We start from the raw sequence: 19,082 nt of genomic DNA on the forward strand, positions 1-19,082 counted from the left end.
CGCAGTAATAGCTGCTACTTCTATACACATTCTAACAATGAGTCAAGACAGCCCATAAATACAGGCCCAGCACTTCACGGAGCACAGGAAGTCATTATTCTCTATGGCACTTTAGGTGCTCAGTAATGGGTTGGGCTGTATTTTCAGACTGCCCTTGCCTGAAAAATATAGAGATTTCTATAGATATTATCACGTATTTATAAAGTGCCACTAAATTTCACAGTGCTGTACAATAAGGGGTATACACACAGATCCTTCAGATTTACATACAAAGCAACCAATAAGGGATACAAGAGAGGCCCTGCCCAAAATATAGGGACATAAAGTCATGGGGATGGCACAATTGAATCATCTCTGATGGTGGCTTCCAGTATGACCTTTATAGCAGAAGTATAGCAATAGTTTAGTAATAGGGTAGAACATTTCATTCCCATTGTTTTGGTTGCAACTTTGTCTGTGGGGGCAATGCAGTTATGTAAATAACAGCAATATTTGTAGACAAACGGAGTGGTTATTAAATAGGGATGTTTCAACAGTTTTGGGCTGGGTGCAGTCAGCATACAAAGCCTTCGTAGAAACCATTTAGAAATCCAGACCAAGACTAGGCAGGTCCAACTAGAAGCCTGGGGAAGAGTCATAAGCACACAGAACATATTTACTACCAAGCAAGATCAAGGGCTAAATAGGCATTGTATTGCTGACATTTAGCCAATAAACAAGCAGTAAATCAGATAAGAAATAAAAACAGATCTGACCTAAAACTTGACCTTAAACATATTTAAGTTATGAATTCTTATTTTGAAGACAAGAAATGGGTAAATGGACTTAAAATGATTTCATGTGAATTACACAAGTAGAATAACTATAAGACTCTTACTGGGTTGCTTCAGCCGGAGCTCCATGGCTGGTCCATTTGACCTGTCTCTCCTGCCATCAAATAACCGTTTTTCCCTTTCCTTCTCAGTCCGGTACTCCATCAGCTGATGCTGTGCCTGTCGATATATCTTCAGGAGCCGAGAGCACAAAGTATGGTGTAGCCGCAGAAAAAAATACCAGTTGTTGTTGGTGTAGAACAAACTGTAAACTTCATCTATAGTCTTTGGAGGAGGTTCATGGGGTATCTCCTCTGGGGGTGGGGGCTCTTGGACTACTTCAGGGGTCACAGCCTTTCTTCGGCGTTCTGGCAGTTCAGTGACAGGAGACTCTGCAACAGTCTCGACTGGAGCCTCATCGGCAGAAGCAGTAAACAAGGTTTGGTAGGAAGGAGATGATGATGATGATGATGAGAAAAACAGTTCAGGAAGGAACTGGTGCAGAACCTGCCAGATAGTGTCCCTGTCTTCCTTCTGGATGGTTGGTTGCCGACTCACATAGAATGTTATTAGTGCTGCAGCATCTTCCATAATTTGCCAGTCCTCATAGGTATAGATCAAGTGGGGTCCACTAGATGTTGTCGTTCTGCCATCAGGTTGCTGTTCCTGCCTCTGAAGAAGAAACAGGGGTGAATATCAAGAAACTATGAAACACATAATAAAATAAGAAGCTATTTAAAGGCAATATTTTTACACAATGTATAAAGAAAAAGGTAGTCAATGAAGAGCAAAGTATTTTCCATTAGTACTGTTCCATGGGAATTATACTATATTAAATTGAAATAATAGAAGCAATCATTTTATGGTAAAAAAAATGCTGTTCTGTTTGTACTCGTAGATACATTAGATAGCTTCAAGAAGAGGTTGGATGGAGTTTATAGCACGTAAACAACATGCAGCTATTGAAAATAGCTCTGAGTATAAAGTTGTTCCAGGGACTGGTTTAATTGCCATAATGGAGACAGGGCAACCTTTTTCCCCCTTTGAGGCAAATTTGAGAGGCTTCAGGTTTTTTTTTTTTTTTTTTGCTTTCCTCTGAAAGTCAACAGGTCCATAAAACCAAAGGCCAAGAACTACTGGGGGCCAAAAAGGGGCCAGAAAAGCCGATATTGACAGGCGCCAAGAGAGTTGAGTGTTATGATTTTCTCCCCGATGCGGTTGTAAAATGTTTAAAACTTTAAAGCATGCTTAGAGAGTGGATAATAATATGGCCAAGGTGAAAACTAAATGTCCGTTTACTTCCAGGACGTGGCTCTTAGACTCTTCCATAGAGCATATGTGTCACCCAAAATAGCACATAAGATAGGCCTAACCCAGACACCTAACTGTGTAAAGTACAACCACCCTGAGGCCGCACTAGAACACGCCCTGTGGTCGTGCACAAAACGAAATACCCTTTGAAACCTAGTCCTATCACAAATCGCAAACCTATGTGATATTAAAACAATACGGACAAATCCACAAATTCTACTGGGTTTATACCCTACACCAACTAACAACTCTATCAAAGGTAACATCAGACTAGCTGATGTAATGGTATTAACCACAGTTAAGACCATTCTGGAATTCTGAACACACAACCCCCTCCAACACAAATGTGGGAATGCAAATTGCTATATACAATGCAACTCCAATGGGTCCTAGCATTACAAGACAAAGAATCCAAAGGTTCCCGTATCTTTTGATATTTGAGTAAATATCTAGGTACACTGGAGGGACAAAAACACCACAAGCTATTAGCACCTTTCCGTTATACTAAATGGTGGGCAGAAGCCTCCCTCAGGGGAGAACTCACATGAAAGCCCATAAATAAAGGAAAGAAGAAACTCGCCTCCTCCTACAACTTTCAAACCCTGCACAAAACGACTTGCCCTGAGAGGAATATTAAAGACATGGAAAAAGACACCCATCCTACCCCTTTCCTCTTCCCCTATCCCGACCTTCTCCCTTTCTCTATTCTTTTTTAACTCTATTTTGTTTTAAGTTATTTTATGCTAAATACAGGATACCGTGCAACTCGGACGCATAAAATGAAGCGTTGAATCGTGGCTAATGTAACATATTGAGTGTAAGCATCTATAACATGAATGTATTTATAGCGCCACAACGAATGTACCTTGCATGGCTGTTCGATATATTACCTTTGTAAAAAACATTTAGTTCTTTGTTTTATTATAAAAATTAATAAAACATTACATTAAAAAAAATTCTATGCCCAAGCTAAACCTCTAAAAACTTCTAAGACCACTATTGTGGTGGATGAACTTACATTATTGTCACAAAATTAATCTGTGAATAGTTTAACAAAAGTGAGGATGTAGGGAGTGATTGGCAAAGTTCAAAACTAGAGTAGTATTTCCAAAAGGAAAAAACAGACATTAAAAAGTAAAAAATACATGTCCGTAAAGTGTGACCCTTTACTCTAAAAATTGTACTGAATAGCTTCTAGCTGATCTAGAGAATGGGAAAAACAACCAAAGCGGTTTCCATTTTGCCTCATGAAGGGAAAAGCTCTTCCTGAACAATAAAACATCAACTTAACAGTTTACAGAACACACACAGTCCTGGAAAGCAAGTGGATGATGCTCAATAGGATGAATCCTATAGATGTTGGAACCATCCAAACCTTTTAATACTGCCCACATAGTTAAGGCACTCGGCTAAAGGGTGTCTATAAAAATCTAAAAAATTCACCTGCTCAAAGTTTTTTTTTTATATGTTACCACTCACCTCATCATAGACGCTTTCTATCTCATTAAGCATGCTTTTGGAGCGCAGGGCTTTGGTGTCATTCTGCTTAAAATTGACAGCCTGGTGGTCTAAAGACTTCATGTATGCCCTCTCATATTGCTCTCGCCATATTTTGTTGAAGCCACGCTGTGCTTCCCTCCATTCCTCTTCTTTTGCTTTCAATCTGCAGAACAGGCAAGATTTTTAGGAGATTTTGTAGAGTTAATATTCCTTAGTTTGTGCTAGAACAGATGCAACAAAGTTCAGTGAAACCAAAGATGAATGAAGATTGACCCTAAATGTTTCTTTGCATTACCTCTAGTAACCCTAGTTCTCACCTCTTTAATACTACAGGTACAGCAGTGACCGGATTTTTCTTTAGACTTTCAACAATATCTGGAGCTTTGTCCCCATATATTCTGTAGATTGCCCTGCGTTGTATAACCTCTGACGTGCCTCCCAATCGGTCATCAAGCCTGAACTTTTCCTGGTCTTCAGGGGACATGCGGGAAAGTTTCTTTTGGACACTTTCAAGTACACGAATAGTAGCCAAATTGGTTTCCAAAACAACATCCAACTATTAATGACAAAAAAAGACGTAAACAAAAAAACAGGTCATTTTTTACAAAATATGGGTTGTACTCATAACTCACAAAAGCCATGCTAAATGCCATATTAGATTTTCACCATTTTACACAATTTAAAAAAGGGTTTGTTAAATTCTTGTTTTTTTTTATAACTTTAGTTAATAAAACGTAAACAAATGAGAGAACAACAAATAATATTATCAAAACAAAATCAAAACATAATTTGATCACAGTCACATTATGTGTATTGACATTACTATGGCATATCAGAGAAATTTATCCCACATTGCCTAAATGGTTGCACAAAGATCGAGTTTATCCACTAGGAGGGCTGAAAGGTAATGCATAGATTGGATAAATTTAAGTCTAGTAATGACAAGTGAAATGGAAAGGGAGGGGGCAAGCCAATGTAGGGCTATAACCCAGCGAGTAGCGGCTAGTATTTCAGAAACTAGTTTGCGTGGGTGTAGGGCTAGTTTAGGGTAATGTAGAGCTAACAATGCTGACTCAATAGTGGGTTCAATAGTTACCCCTATTATCTGAGAATCCATGCAATAAACTTCAGTCCATAGGGCTGAGACAATGGGGCAATGCCACCAGGCATGGTGATAATACCCCTTGTTATGTAACCTCAAAAGCAAGTGGGTGGAAAACTAGGGTCAATGGCATGTTTGAGGTTGGGTGTAAGTACTAGCAAAACATTACTTTAGACGCCGTTTCCTTACACCCAAGCTGCCATGTATTTGTGTGAAATGGGAGAAGCCGCTTCAGTCAGCTGGGATTAGATTAATGAGTTTACAGTTTTGGTCCCAAGTGGGTTATGGCAACAAAATTCATACAGCGAGCCCTCTAATTTAGCTCGATGGGGGGCCTGAGAATCATAAAAGTGGGAAAGTTGGTTGTATGAAATTGTTCCCTGTCAGGGAAAGCATAAGCATCCCACAATTGGGGAGAGGTCTTCAGGCCATGAAGTGACAATAGATCATACAGAATACAAAGTTTGCTAGCTGACCACCTTTGGAAGGCTGAGTGAGTTAGTCTAGTGGAAAGTCAGGATTGCCGACTAATGGTTACACGTGGCTTCGAGAGGTGTATTGAATGAGTTTCTGCTTCGGGGTTGCCATAACCATAGGTGAAACTTAATTACAGGATTCTCAATCGTATATTTCTGTAACGCTTCCTTACTAGCCCATAATAGAGAGGAGACCTTCAAGGGATGTATACAGGCATTTTCAAAATCCACCCATTTAGAGTGGTCCGGTGGTAGGTTGTCTTAATTGTGCGAGACGTGCTGCCTTAAAGCAATGCATGAAATATGGGACCTTCAAGCCTCCCTGACTATAAGACAGTAGCATCATCTGGCTAGCAGCGATGCGCCCAAGCCAAGAGATGGAATATTTGGACCAGTTTCCAAAAACCTATGGAGTTTGTTTATGAGAGGGGAGAAGTTTGCTTTGTATAGGGAATAAAACGATTGTGATTTTAACCCCAAGGTAGTCCAGTGTTTTCTCCAGTGAAAAGGAAAGTTCAGTTCCAGGAGTTTTAACTGGTGTTTTGGGATATTGATAGGGAGATGGTTAAAAAGTGCTTCAAACTAAAGGAAACTACTTCTACAACTACTTTCTATCGTTGGCCCTGCTGAGCAGAATCCCTGAGTTTCATTAAAGGGGTTGTTCACCTTTGAGATAATTTAGCTTTTTGTTCAATTTGCATTTTAGAAAATCTGGTAACTAGGGCCCAAATTACCCTAGCATCCATGCATTGATTTGAATAATAGACTGGAATACAAATAGGAGCGGGTCTGAATAGAAGGATCATTACTAAAAAGTAGCAATACAATTGTAACCTTACAGAGCATTTGTTTTTTTAGAAGGGGTCAGAGACGCCCATTTGAAAGCTGCAAAGAATCAGAAGAAAAAGACGAATAACTATAAATCTATAAAAAATAAATAATGAAAACCAATTGAAAAGTTGCTTAGTATTGGTCGTTCTATAACATAATAAAAGTTACTTTAAATGTGAACCACCCCTTTAAAGGCATCTGTTAGAATTGAAACAATAGTTGCCAATATTTCACAGATACTACTGAGAAATGGATTAACTAAATGTAGCAAATTGCCAGACAAACACCAGAGATAGGAACATTCAATTTTAAACTTCAATTCTGGAAAAATTATTAAAAAAATAAAATAAAAATGGAAAGCAATTGAAAAAAAGTCAACAAACCCTTTAAGAGAGAGTAAACTGGACTATTCCACGCCACTGTTTACTGTAATTATGTGTTGGGGTTTGGAACTTACCTCGAATCTCTCATCTTCACAGCGGTGGAGCTGCTCCTCATATGGAGTCTTTTTGGAACTAACAAAAGTAGAATCTTCAGACCATGAGGGGAAAGATACCCAGGTGTCATTTAATACCTGCAGAAGAGGATGGACATACTTTTTAAATTAGCGGCATAACAGGGAGGTACATGCACCTAAAACACATATATAGATATTTTATATCCCAGATTATTATGGAAAGAAAAAGTTCTGCAGCTATATGCCACAAATGCTGTAGCTCAATATTTAAAACACGTTTCGTATCTGCCGATATGTAGTCTTAGGTATTACTAAGGTATAAAGTTGGGCTTAGCATATTACACTATAATGGTCTGTGTTTCTAATCAGGTAGTGAGTGGCTTTGCTTATTTTTCTTAGACACTACTGATATTAAATGCTATCTAGGCTACCTACAATACAATCTATAACATTTCAGAGGCTACAGAATGAAAACAAAAAGAAGCATCCAAATCTCAGGAATAGCCTTTTCTTTTCTTAAAACAGTTCAGTTTGATGTATTAAGTGTATTCGACAATTTAATACTTAGCTTTTGTGAATATTTTCCTTTAATTTGTGAGGGATCTTAGAAGCCTTTCTAAACTCTAAATAGAGATTTAAATTCTTGCAGGTTTAAGGGATTTGGTCATGATTTTTATGTTTTACTTTTTATTTCCAAACGACACTGTTTACATTACAAATAATTCACTCTACCATATAAAATGTTATTTTATTTAGTTGTAATATTGGTGCGCAGGCAGCCATCTCAGGTGGCAGTGCCTGATCCTGTGATCTCAGAATGAACTAGCACTTTACAGTAGAACTGCTTTCAGATAAACTTTTGTTTCTCAAGCTGGCAATAAAGGCAAAGATACCATCGTACATATCGAAGGTTTGTACGATTTTCGGACCGTGTGGATCGTCGTGAAATTTTTTCGTACCATTGGCATCGGTCGTTTAGTCGATTAAGCAGGTAAGAAGATTTCTGTCGGCTAACCATAACATCTCTGCATGTATTGCCTATCTGACAGTATCAATGGGTGAACTAGAATTTCTCGGACACAACTTTTGTACTATTGTCACGGCCAGTACATCGTCCGATTTGTTCTTTTTCTACTTTATTTAATCTGAATGGTTTGTGGCAGGTCAGAAGATTGCAATTTACTATTGTTCATCGGATACAAGGCTAACACGTGCACGTCTTATGGCCAGCTCAATGTAACTAGAGGAATTGCAGTGGGACTTGGATTTTTACTATGGAGTGCTGTACTCATCTATCAGGGAGCTGTTATCTTGTATCTGGGAGGAGTTAATCCTGTTGCATTCCTGTTCTGTTGAAAAAACATGTTTTCCTGTGACATAATCCCCCTTTAAGGAAAATTCAACAAATGCCTAGATATACTTTAATTTGTAACACAAGTATGGTTCCACTGAAAAAATTAATTACCTCCTTGCAGAGTGCAGTCCTCCCACTGCATTTTGGGTGTGAAAAAGATTTAGGAAGAGCACGGTAACTTGAGCCAATGCGCTTGCAGGATGCATAATCAATCTCCCGCCCAATTCCCTCATTGGAGCGGTCGTTTGTTACTGGTGAAGCAAACGAAAGTTCTTTAACACCCAAGAAAGATTTGAACTGTGCAAAGAGTTCAGGAAACTTTCTGAAAAGCACACAAACATAGAAGAATAAGTCAATGGTTTATTCAACATGGAAAAAAAAAAAAAAAAGATTCCTGTTATTTAAGCATGGGTGGATTAATTTTAAAGAACAGTTTTTACCCCATTTATTTTATCTAAAAGATACTTGGTGGGGAATCACCTAGACTATTAAAGTCTAATTGGGAGTAGAATCAGTAAACATTACTGGTATGCATGCCGGAGACCTCTAGTGACCAAACAGAGGTGTAACCAAATACTCAATAATTTCTCCAAGGCATGCTAATAAGTAAAAAAATATACTTTATTTACATCAATAGTTAAAAAACATGCGAAATATCCCCTCTAACGCCTGACGCGTTTCATGCTTACCCAGCACTTAGTCATAGGCAGAATGCCTAAGTGCTGGGTAAGCATGAAACGCGTCAGGCGTTAGAGGGGATATTTCTCATGTTACTTATTAGCATGCCTTGGAGAAATTATTGAGTATTTGGGAATCACCTAGAGGCATGAAACAAACTATCTTTACACTGTAAATGTAAACTGCTTGCAACCCACGAAACCTGGGCAAACAGGAGGAACAAAGTTAATAAAACACATGGACTTTACTAAACACCATAAAAACCTTTGCTCCTATAAGTGATGGTTTTGGAGCAGCAGCACCTGAACAGACAAAGCTCAATGATTTCCACTCATTTGTAATATTATATCTACACAGGAAATGAATGGCATTAATTTTAAATGGCGGGTCCTGGGCATCTAACGCCAGAGCATTTAAATATTACAGCAACCAACTTGCATATTGTGTGACAATTCAAAAAAACAGCATTTTCAGGCTTATGTGCCTGGACCTCTCACCTGCCTGGGTTCACTTTGCAAGTCTTTGCCCACACACCATTTATATTTACAATTAATAAAAGCGGTGATACATTGAAGGCAGGTTTATAAGAATAACGGGTAAAGTTGACCACTTGCAGGAATTGGTAAACTGCCTTCAGGATGTAAATACATTGCCCAAAAACACCAATATGGAATGTGATCAGCTGCTATTATGTTTTACTAAGACTATACATCAGGGGTCCCCAACCTTTTTTTACCTGCGACCCATATTCAAAGAGCTGGGGAAAAACACAAACATGAAAAAGTTTATAGAGGGTTCCAAATAATGGATGTGAAAGGCTATATGGTAGTCCCTATCTAAACAAGAAGCCTACAGGAGGCTCTATTTATCAGTACACCTGTTTTTTTATGCAACCAAAACTTGCACCATGGGGCCACTGGGAGTAAAAGCCAAGAGGTTGGTGAGCAACATGTTGCTCGCGAGCCACTGGTTGGGTGATCACTTCTATAAAACATTGCAGCTTTTAAATGTATAACTACTCCAAGGGACTCCATGATTCTAAAACAAATGAACAAGCCCATCCAATCTTAAAATAGAGTTTATGCCCAAATATATAGACATATAAAGTGCTGTTTGTTTTAAATTCTTATTTTGCCCTTAGCCATATGAGGGAGCCAGCAACTGGTCTATAAATTCCATGTGAACAATTAAAGGATAACAAAACTCTAAAAATGAATATGACTAAAAATGTCATTTATATACTGAACTTATTCCACTTCCCTAAAGTTTCAGCTTCTTAATAGCAGCAATGATCGAGGACGGTCACTGTGAGTCACCATCTTGGTAAGTGTCTGTGACACTCGCATGCTTAGTGGGCTCTGAGCAGCTGTTGAGAAGCTAAGCTTAGGGGTCATTGCAAATCATCAAGCAAAAAATGAGGTTGGCCTGTAATATAAGCTGGTGCTACCATGTATTAATTATTTGTATTAATTACTACTTATATTGTGACATTTATGTTCTGTGTATAAAAGTATATTTTGTATCTGTCCCGATGCTCAGTAACAGACAACAGCCCAGGGCATGTGCAGTGAATCAGCAGAAAAGAAGATGGAGAGCTACTGCGGCATATTTGCAGGTACAGATCTTCCCCACCAAAGGGCTGTGCTTGCCTTGGGCTTTTACAGAAGCCAAAATATAATGCACAACATTTCTAGCCTACTTCTTTAGTTCTCCTATAAAAGGGCTCATTTATGAGCAATTTCAAATGCGAGTCTCCGTGTTTTTTTTTTTTTATACACACTGAACTAGTGTTCAGATGTCTTTATGTGATCAACTCTTTGGAAACAAGTTTACTGCATCAGCTGACATGGGCGGATGACAATGTGCTAAAGCAATAACTCCCAGTAGCATAAGCACAGGAGGTTTATGGTCTGGAAGAACCAATCTGTGGGCAACAAATGCTGTACATGGTGCTGTAGACATAAGTTGGATTTAATCACATTTAAATGACTATTCTACGTACTACACCCAAAATAAATGTAAAATACATTTTGCCTACCCTAGAAATGGCGTGACCAGTTGAAGTAGCTCAGAACCAGAAACCAGTTCCTGATTGAAAAGTGCGATACAACGGAGAAAGTTTTCATAGACTTCCTGGTTCTTAAGAACTCGGCGGACCTAATAACAAAATGCAAAATCTTTATTAGCTTCAATAGAAATATATCTCACAGAACTCTAACTATAAAAGCAACCCTCCAGTATCCTAGTACCAGCTACAATTCTAAGTGATATACAAGGGTTGTAGCTCATTAAATGATTCAAATAGTGCAGCAGTAGCAGAAGTTCCCAGAAATGTTTAGTAAAATAATAAGAAAACCATTTGCAAAGTAGATATGCACCAAATTCACTACTTCAGGATTCAGTCGAATCCTGTATCCCTCACAAAAGATTTGGTCAAATACCAAACCAAATTCTTGGCACCAAGAACAGATTGGAGTTAAAAGTGGAGAATGTCTCTGACAGGGGCACTGGTATGATCACTCCATTCTGTTCCATGTTTGCAATGCAGTCCAGAAAGGCTTGAGCTTTGTTGGGTTGGGATGGGACTCTGGACATGAGGAATTTTCTGGGGGGAAGGGATGAAAAATCCAGATGATCGCCTTCGGAAATGATTTTGTTGACCCAAGCGTCGGACCAATATTGGCTCCACACCTCCCGGAATCGTAGCAATCTGCCCCTATTGGTCGCTATGACCCAGGAGGGGGTGCCCCGTCAGCCTGAAGTGGACTTGTCAGCTGAAGATTTGTTGTGGAACTTGTTGGATTTCCATGGTGTGCGACCCTTATCGCCTGATTTGAGCGAAACTGGGAGCATTAAGGGGGGCAGTTTCGTCTGGAGAAGCTTCCGCTAGTGGCCACAAAAAAAACTTTTCTCGCCTGGAAGATGTTGTAGGTCTCTGTTTGTTTTGGGGAAGAAAGGTGCTTTTCCCTCCTGTGGCCTGGGAAATGATCTTTTCGAGTTCTTCCCCAAAAAGTCACTGGGGGTCATTTATCAACACTGGGCATATTTGCCCATGGGCAGTAACTCATGGCTTCCAATCAAATTGCTGCATTCATTGTTCTACTTGCAGCAGGCTTCAAAAAGCTAATCACTGATTGGTTGCTATAGGTAACTGCCCATGGGCAAATTTGCCCAGTGTTGATAAATGAGCCCCAATTGTCCCTTGAAGGGGAGCAATTTCTTGGAACCGATATCAGCTGTCCAATTTTTCAGTCAGACAGTTCTGCGGGCTTCTACGGATAGTGCTGAAGTGCGTGTGGTAATCTGTGAGCTGTCCAGGGTTGCATCACACAGATATGATGCCGCCTCCGCGATGGACTGTGCGTATGACATCAGATCAGTCCTGGGTACACCTTCTTGAATTAGGGATTCGGACCAAGCCAGTATGGCTCTGGCTACCCAGGCGGAGACCAGCGCTGGGCGGAAGGTTGATCCTGCAGATGAGAACACTGCCCTCAGGAATCCCTCTAGACAAGATGGATCTTTAAAGGCTGCGGCGTCTGTGACCGGTAAGGCTGTGGAATTGGAAAGTCTGGAGATTGGAGCACCTACTGTTGGGGGCATGGACAATTTTTCCACCAAATCCTTGGGGAATGGATAGGACTTGAAAATGTACGTGTAGCCTGGAACTTTCATTCAGGGGAGTTCCACTCATCATGTATTATACTGGTTAGTTGATCATGCGATGGTAAACATGCTGAGGACTTGTGTTTCCTCTTGAATAAATTCGCAGCTGAGTGATTTTTAGCACTTCCATCACCCCCTTGATTATGTTGTCCACATCATGAGGGACCTCTCTGCACTTGGTGTCCTCCTCATTCTCCCCTTCTTCCTCTGAAGAAATATCGGATGGGGGAAGTTCACCCTCTGAATGAGAATTGACCCCTCCTGCTGAAGACCCATCAGATGGAGTGTGGATGTCAGCGTCAGCCTTGGGGCTGGGGGGGTCTTTTGCGCTTTCCAATGGGTTTTTGACCTAGCTTGGCTATGGCCCTGCCCAAATTATCAGCAATAAAAGGAAGGCTCTGCAAGGATGCCAGAGACTGTGAAAGCAGAATGATCCATAGTGGGGCTGGGGGGGTCAGTTTATATGCCCGCCGCCCCATCCTGTGCAGCAATGTCCTGTGAGGACTCCCCAAAATGAGGAATCGAGGACGGGGTGTATTCCTGAGAAGGTGCTGACCCCTGTCCCTTGGAGCAAGATCTGCAGAGGGACTCAGCATGGCCCCCAGGAATTTTTGACGGACAATTTTTGCAGGCAAATTAAGTCACTGGTGCTGCTGGTGCCCCCCCCCCCGCCCTTGGGAAAAGACCCCCTTATTTAACCTGTGCCATATAGCCTTTTTATAATTTCCACCATTGCTACACAGCAGATTGTTTATATGAACTATAGTTGTGTTTCTGAAGCAAACAGGTCAGTTTTACAACATTACATAATATTTTCATCACTTTAAAACACTTTCACTTTTTGGTGTTAATGTTCCTTTAAATTACTGGAAATCAACATACAAACCAACCTTATTGAAGAATGAGAACTCTTGCAGAGTGCCATACTTCCCCACACTAGCCATTGACTGGTCCTTGGACTTTCGCATCTTCATCTTCTTCTAAACATTAAAGTAAGATTACTATAGCACTTTCAGATCATTTTAATATGAAGAGTTGAAATACTGAAAATGCATTACCTTGGATGAAGGCATGGAGCGCAATAGAAGAGGTCTAGACCTTTTACGGCTTTGTTCTAGGTTCCGCTGGTAATCAAGTTTCCTGGCGCTAAGATCACAAGCTCCATTTCCTGTGAACTGTGAGACATAGGAACATCATTATTCTGAACATGAGCTCATTTATTTTAATACTTTGGAATGTTTGTTACATGATGGTAGTCACTCAACTGTTTTAATCAGTCTAAACATAAACAACCAGATAAACAGTTTGTATCAGACACACATATCAGTGCCGGGCCATGCTGGGCAGGCGCCCTAGGCAGGCCCGGCACTCGCGTGCGCGAATTTGCGAGAAAAGTCGGCAAAAGAAGGGAACTTGGGGTAGGCGACAGAGGAGGTAGGTGCCTGGCATCCTCCCAGCTTTGCGCCCTAGGCACTTGCCTACTCTGCCTACCCCTAGTTCCAGCCCAGACACATATACATATATATTGACCCCACTCATACCAAGGATCTCTTTGCTTCTGGAAGGAACTGGCCAAATTCAGACAACAGATCTTCCTGTCCACGAAACAGACTTGCGACCTCTGTAAACACCTCCTCTTCGGACATACCTCGGAATGGGCGACCTTTGGGATTCAGCTGATCCTTCTAACAAGGAGAAATGGAAATTTATATTTTTTTTAGACTTCGGTGCCAATGTTTAGGTGCAAATGTACAGCTCTTAGAGTCTAATAACAAAAAAAACCCCACAAAAAACAATGATACTGTAAAGGTATTGGTCTGTGAGGTTTTATGTATAATCATACATGAAGGTAAGCCATCATAAATTAAAAAAACCTCAGCTTTCAACGTCAACATGAAAAATTGCTTCTAAAGTAAAAATAGTAACAGGTATTCGAATTGACAAATCTTATTTGAACAAATACTGTATATCTCAGTGAGGACAGCTGTGTACTTAAGTATAAATAAATGCATTATGTTAAAGGAACAGTAACACCAAAAAAAGTGTATCAAAGTAATTACAATATAATTTAACATTGCCCTGCACTAGTAAAAGTGCTGTGTATGCTTCAGAAACTTTACTATAGTTTATATAAACAAGCTGCTCTGTTATCACTGAGGCAACCATTCTGGCTGGAGAAAAGGCACAGGTCACATCACAGATAACAGATAAACCCTGTAGAATACACTGGTGTTAATCTGTTATCTGCTGTGTATCCTGTGCCGTTTTTTACCTTTTTTCAAGGTGAATGGCTGCCTCCACAGCTACACAGCAGCAGGTTTATATAAATTATAGTAGTCTTTCTGAAGCAAACACTAGTTTTACCAGTGCAGCAGTACATTATATTTTAATTACTTTTATCCACTTAAATTTTTTGGTGTTACTGTTCCTTTAAGCTTTCTAGAAATAGCTACAAAACAAGGAGCATACGTGGGAACCTGAAATTCATACGATTTAATAATGAAGATAATGGTATAGAACATTACAGTAAATTCAGCCTCCCAGCTTAGAGAATCAAGAGGAAGTACACTGCTTTTAAAGGACCAGTAACATAAAAAAAAAAAATTTTGTACATGACAAAAAAAAACCACCAAGACACATTTAAGTTTAAATTCACAAAGTCTTTATTAAGAAATAACTTACCGATACTCCGCTTGTGCTCCTCTTCAGAAAAGGCTATGATCCATCGTGCAGTGCTCGATTTCTCCTCCCTGGCTATCTCCTATAGAAGGCAGGGAGGAGAAATCGATCGGCGCCCCGACGCCTTTTCTGAAGAGGAGCGCAAGCGGAGTATCGGTTAAGTTATTTCTTAGTAAAGACTTTGCGAATTTAAAAGTTGTGTCTTGGTGGGGTTTTTTTCTGTTATGTACAAACGTAGTCAGACAGAGAAAGTGACTTTCTGTATGGTCAACCAAGCATAATGTCCCTCACCATTTGGGGTCTCACAAGATACATTATTAGAGTAAATGATTAAATGCTCACTTCACACAAAGTAAAAGAAAATCAGTAAATGGAATCTGTAGGGCCCTTTTTGTAGGACAATTACAATTCAACATTTATCGCTGCCATATGCAGTGACTAATGCAGTTTTGGGATGATCCACTCAGACTAATAAATTTAGCAACACTTTAGTTACCTCATAGTTTAAGAAACCAAAGACAAACATGGCTTCTGTTTATCCAGAAATAAATAAACTTGTTAGAAACTATGCTACATTTTTTAGGGTGCTAAAGAGCATATGTAATGGCATTTTATTTTTTTTATGTGACAGATCATTTCAATTGGTTGCCGCAGACTCAACCTGCATTTGCAAAAATACTGTGAATTCCTGGAAGAGCAGTGTATCACCCAGTTTATTCAGGAAAATACTTTTAGTGTGTTTTGCAAAGTGGCCATAGCAGTTTTACTTGTTAAGTTAGGCATAGGGCTCCAACTTTTAATTACCCAAGACAAACCATATGTCTTTGTATGACATAATTTTATCAGTATCTGGGATGTAAACAAGTGGAATAGTTGATATACTGGCTTATAAAAATGTGGATATCACTGGCTGAGAATATACAGAATCCATTTACTACCCACCTGGTACGTGTGGAGGATTTCTAGGAAAGACCTGTAAATTTCGGGCCTGTCCAAATACCGAGTTTTGATTTTATTCACATAGCTAATAGCATTGTGGAACTCCAGTGATTCTGATTCTGGAGGAGGCCGAGGCTTCTCCTTTTCCTGCTGCCGAGACTCCTCAGGCACCTCACTGAGTACATTTTCAGGAATAGGGGGCACAATTACATGACTGCTAGACAAAGAGCTAGTGGTTGCATCAGATGACACCTACAAAACAACAAAACCACACACTCAGGGTTCCACATATTCTTTTTTTCTTAATCTATTCCAAGCATACTGTACAGTCTACGCAACCTCAATTTTCTAAATGTAGTGTCACTTACAGGGCTAGCCAGGGATGTCTGCACAACCACTTTCCCATTTTTTGGAAGTTCAATTTTGTAGCCAAGCGGTAGAAAGGCATTAAATCCAAGCATCAGATCTGGATGCTCATGGAACAGCTGAGAAACCCTGCGGATAACCCCAGGAGTGTCGATGCTGCAAGAGAGAGTAAAGGAATATATTGTTTTATATATTGTTTTATATATATATTTTATATATATTGTTTTATCTAGAAAAGCTTAAAAAATATTTCCTGGTTTGCGAAAAAAACATACCTCTGAGATTTGAACTCTTTCATTATCTCCAAGAATCCACTATACGTAGCTGGATCACTTCCAAAACGGATTTTTACTTGGTCCAAATAAGAAAGAGCATCTTCCACCTACCAGATAATGTAAAAAGGTAAGAATCTAACACTTACAAAACTATACTGGGCAAAGAATTACTGATTTACTATGTATACATAAGTTTCTCTTCTTCAATGTAATTATTCCCAAGGTGGCCAAACTTTCTTTGAAAATTAAAATGTCCATATCCTTATCTAGCTTAGAGGGACTTGTGTTAATTCAATAAGCAATGGAGACCAAACCTGCACTGCATATCCCAGTTGGGGCCTTTCTGTGCTTTCTAAAGGGAAAGACTTACCCTCCCCTGGTATCACAGTGAAGAGGCTCAATAGCACTTTCATTAACGATTTTGACTGTTCCAATAAGCAAGGTAACCAACAGCAACCACTCATATACAAAGTACCAAGTGTGACATCTAATACTTTACTGCTCAGTTTGCAGTAAAAACATGTAAGATAAGTAGGGATGCACCGAATCCAGGATTCTGCCTTTTTCAGCAGGATTCGGATTCAGCCGAATCCTTCTGCCCGGTCAAACCGAATCCAAATCCTAATCCTAATGTGCATATGCAGATTAGGGGCTGAGATGGAAATTGTGTGACTTTTTGTCAGAAAACAAGGAAGTAAAAAATGTTTTTCCCTTTCCACGGATTCGGTTCGGTATTCTTTTGAGAAGGATTTGGGGGTTCGGCCAAATCCAAAAAAGTGGATTCGGTGCATCCCTAAAGATAAGCCTTAGTCATGTTATAGTATGGGGATACATTTTCTGCGAACCAGTTATCCAGAATGCTTAGAATTACCGATTACATTTTAAGCAAATAATTATAATACAGTTTTAAAAATGATTTCCTTTTCCAAGCATTCTGTATAATAGATTCCATACCCGTGTTGGAGCATGCTATGATTGTGTGGGGTAAGTCTATTAGTTGTTATCTATTAAAACAGATTTTACTGTTCACAAATTAATTCTTTATGTAAAGAACTAAAGTTAAAAAGAACTAAAGTTATGGGATTTTTAAGAGAGTATTTATCAATGGGGGAAACTGAAAAATTGATAAATACGCCTTTCACAATCCCATAGAAATGAATGGAGAGTGGCAGAATTTCTTTCTAGCGGACTGTGGCGACTTCTAACTTCACTCTTTGATAAATATACCCCATCGTGTCTCAGCACTGTTGTTTTTTTTTTTTCTGAGTTAATTGTATTAAAAGGAATGTAAATCCACAAATGAAAATTCGTCTAAGAAAAGAAAATGCTCTTTCCTATATAAAATTACAAATTGTCAATAATTTGAATGTAATTTGTAGATCTTTGTATTCTTTTTCATTCATTGCGGATTTGACTGGCGCCTCGTGATAGCTTCTGAAGAAGTGGTGAGACCATGAAACACGTAAAGCGTATAATCCACAATTTTGTATGCTGAAAGTTTTTACTTTGGACTATTAAAGCTGATATTTTTTAACACTCCTCCTGATGCTCCGTGAATTTTTCTTTGCTGTATGGAATTTCTCCGTTGGGGGACAGATGGTACATGCAGCACGAAGCAGTGTTTGGAGAGGTAGTATGTTCCCCTCATTTGGATTTGCATAAACCCAACAATGTTGTCAGATTATTTGAAAATCAGTGAGGTGAATAAATCCAAGTTTCCGGGCTGACCCTTTTAGCTATATTTTCTAGACATGTCTGCAATGTTTCACCACCTTGTAACCTCATCCTACAAACACATTTTTAATTGTAACAACTTCTCCACAGCTTACAGACAGCATGCAGGAACTACATAACCCACAATGCATTGCACTGTGATGTTCCTTTCCTTATTGAATTCACATGTGCAGGGAATTGTGGTGTTTGGAGGCTGAGGACAGATTGCTACTTATACAAAATAACAGTAGTCAGCCATCTCAGTAAAGTAGTCAGAAAGATCAGCAGGAGAGCAGGGGGCTAGGCTTAGGGAACTGTTACAAACCATAAAAAATTATGAAAAGTCTGCATATTTTTTAATCTAGGTTTACTTCAAAAAGCCTAAGTTATGAGTTCCCCTTTAAATAAACCCAATAGCCTGGTTTTGCTTCCAATAAGGATTAACTGTTTATTAGTTTGGATCATGTACAAGGTAATATATTATTACAGATAAAAAAAGATTTTTTTTTTTTTTTTTTTTTAAATTGTTTATTTTATTATTATTATGTAGTCTATGGGAGATGGCTTTTCCATATTTCAGAGCTTTCTGGATAAAGGGTTTCTGGGTAACGGCTCCCATTCCAGTATCAGTTTTTACTTTTTAAAGTACAGTTTTAAAGTAGAGTTATTCTCTTCAATTAAGTGACTGCTTTCTTCGTCTCTGCACATTTTTGGGTTCATCAGTTTTATGACAAAATCAATTGCCCAGATCGTCAACTATTTCTATAGTGCCAGCAAGTTGCTCAGCACTTTACATTACGGTAATTTGTAAAAAACAGGGGTCTTACAATAATTAACAAAGACTTGTTACAGAGTATAGATAAGATGAGAAGACCCAACTTGCAAGATCGTACAAGCTTAAGGAATGATAAAGCAACACATAA

At 39.2% G+C, this 19,082-nt stretch overlaps 1 protein-coding gene across 6 annotated transcripts in view; it reads right to left on the reverse strand.

The window, feature by feature from the left end:
• sin3b.S (SIN3 transcription regulator family member B S homeolog) overlaps positions 1-19,082 on the reverse strand; it is a 31,428-nt gene that overhangs the window by 8,232 nt on the left and 4,114 nt on the right. For 4 of the 6 annotated variants that reach the window (XM_018239799.2, XM_018239798.2, XM_018239800.2 and 1 more), the window contains 12 exon segments: positions 16,447-16,553; positions 16,174-16,327; positions 15,809-16,057; positions 13,729-13,872; positions 13,246-13,362; positions 13,078-13,167; positions 10,560-10,678; positions 7,955-8,165; positions 6,490-6,606; positions 3,941-4,179; positions 3,603-3,786; positions 878-1,484 (listed from right to left, as the gene is read on the reverse strand). In XM_018239799.2, the coding sequence (XP_018095288.1) occupies positions 878-1,484; positions 3,603-3,786; positions 3,941-4,179; positions 6,490-6,606; positions 7,955-8,165; positions 10,560-10,678; positions 13,078-13,167; positions 13,246-13,362; positions 13,729-13,872; positions 15,809-16,057; positions 16,174-16,327; positions 16,447-16,553 (2,338 nt within the window). 6 annotated transcript variants of the gene reach the window in all.

This window comes from Xenopus laevis, chromosome 1S (genome assembly GCF_017654675.1).
Source record: "Xenopus laevis strain J_2021 chromosome 1S, Xenopus_laevis_v10.1, whole genome shotgun sequence".
Taxonomy (NCBI): domain Eukaryota; kingdom Metazoa; phylum Chordata; class Amphibia; order Anura; family Pipidae; genus Xenopus; species Xenopus laevis.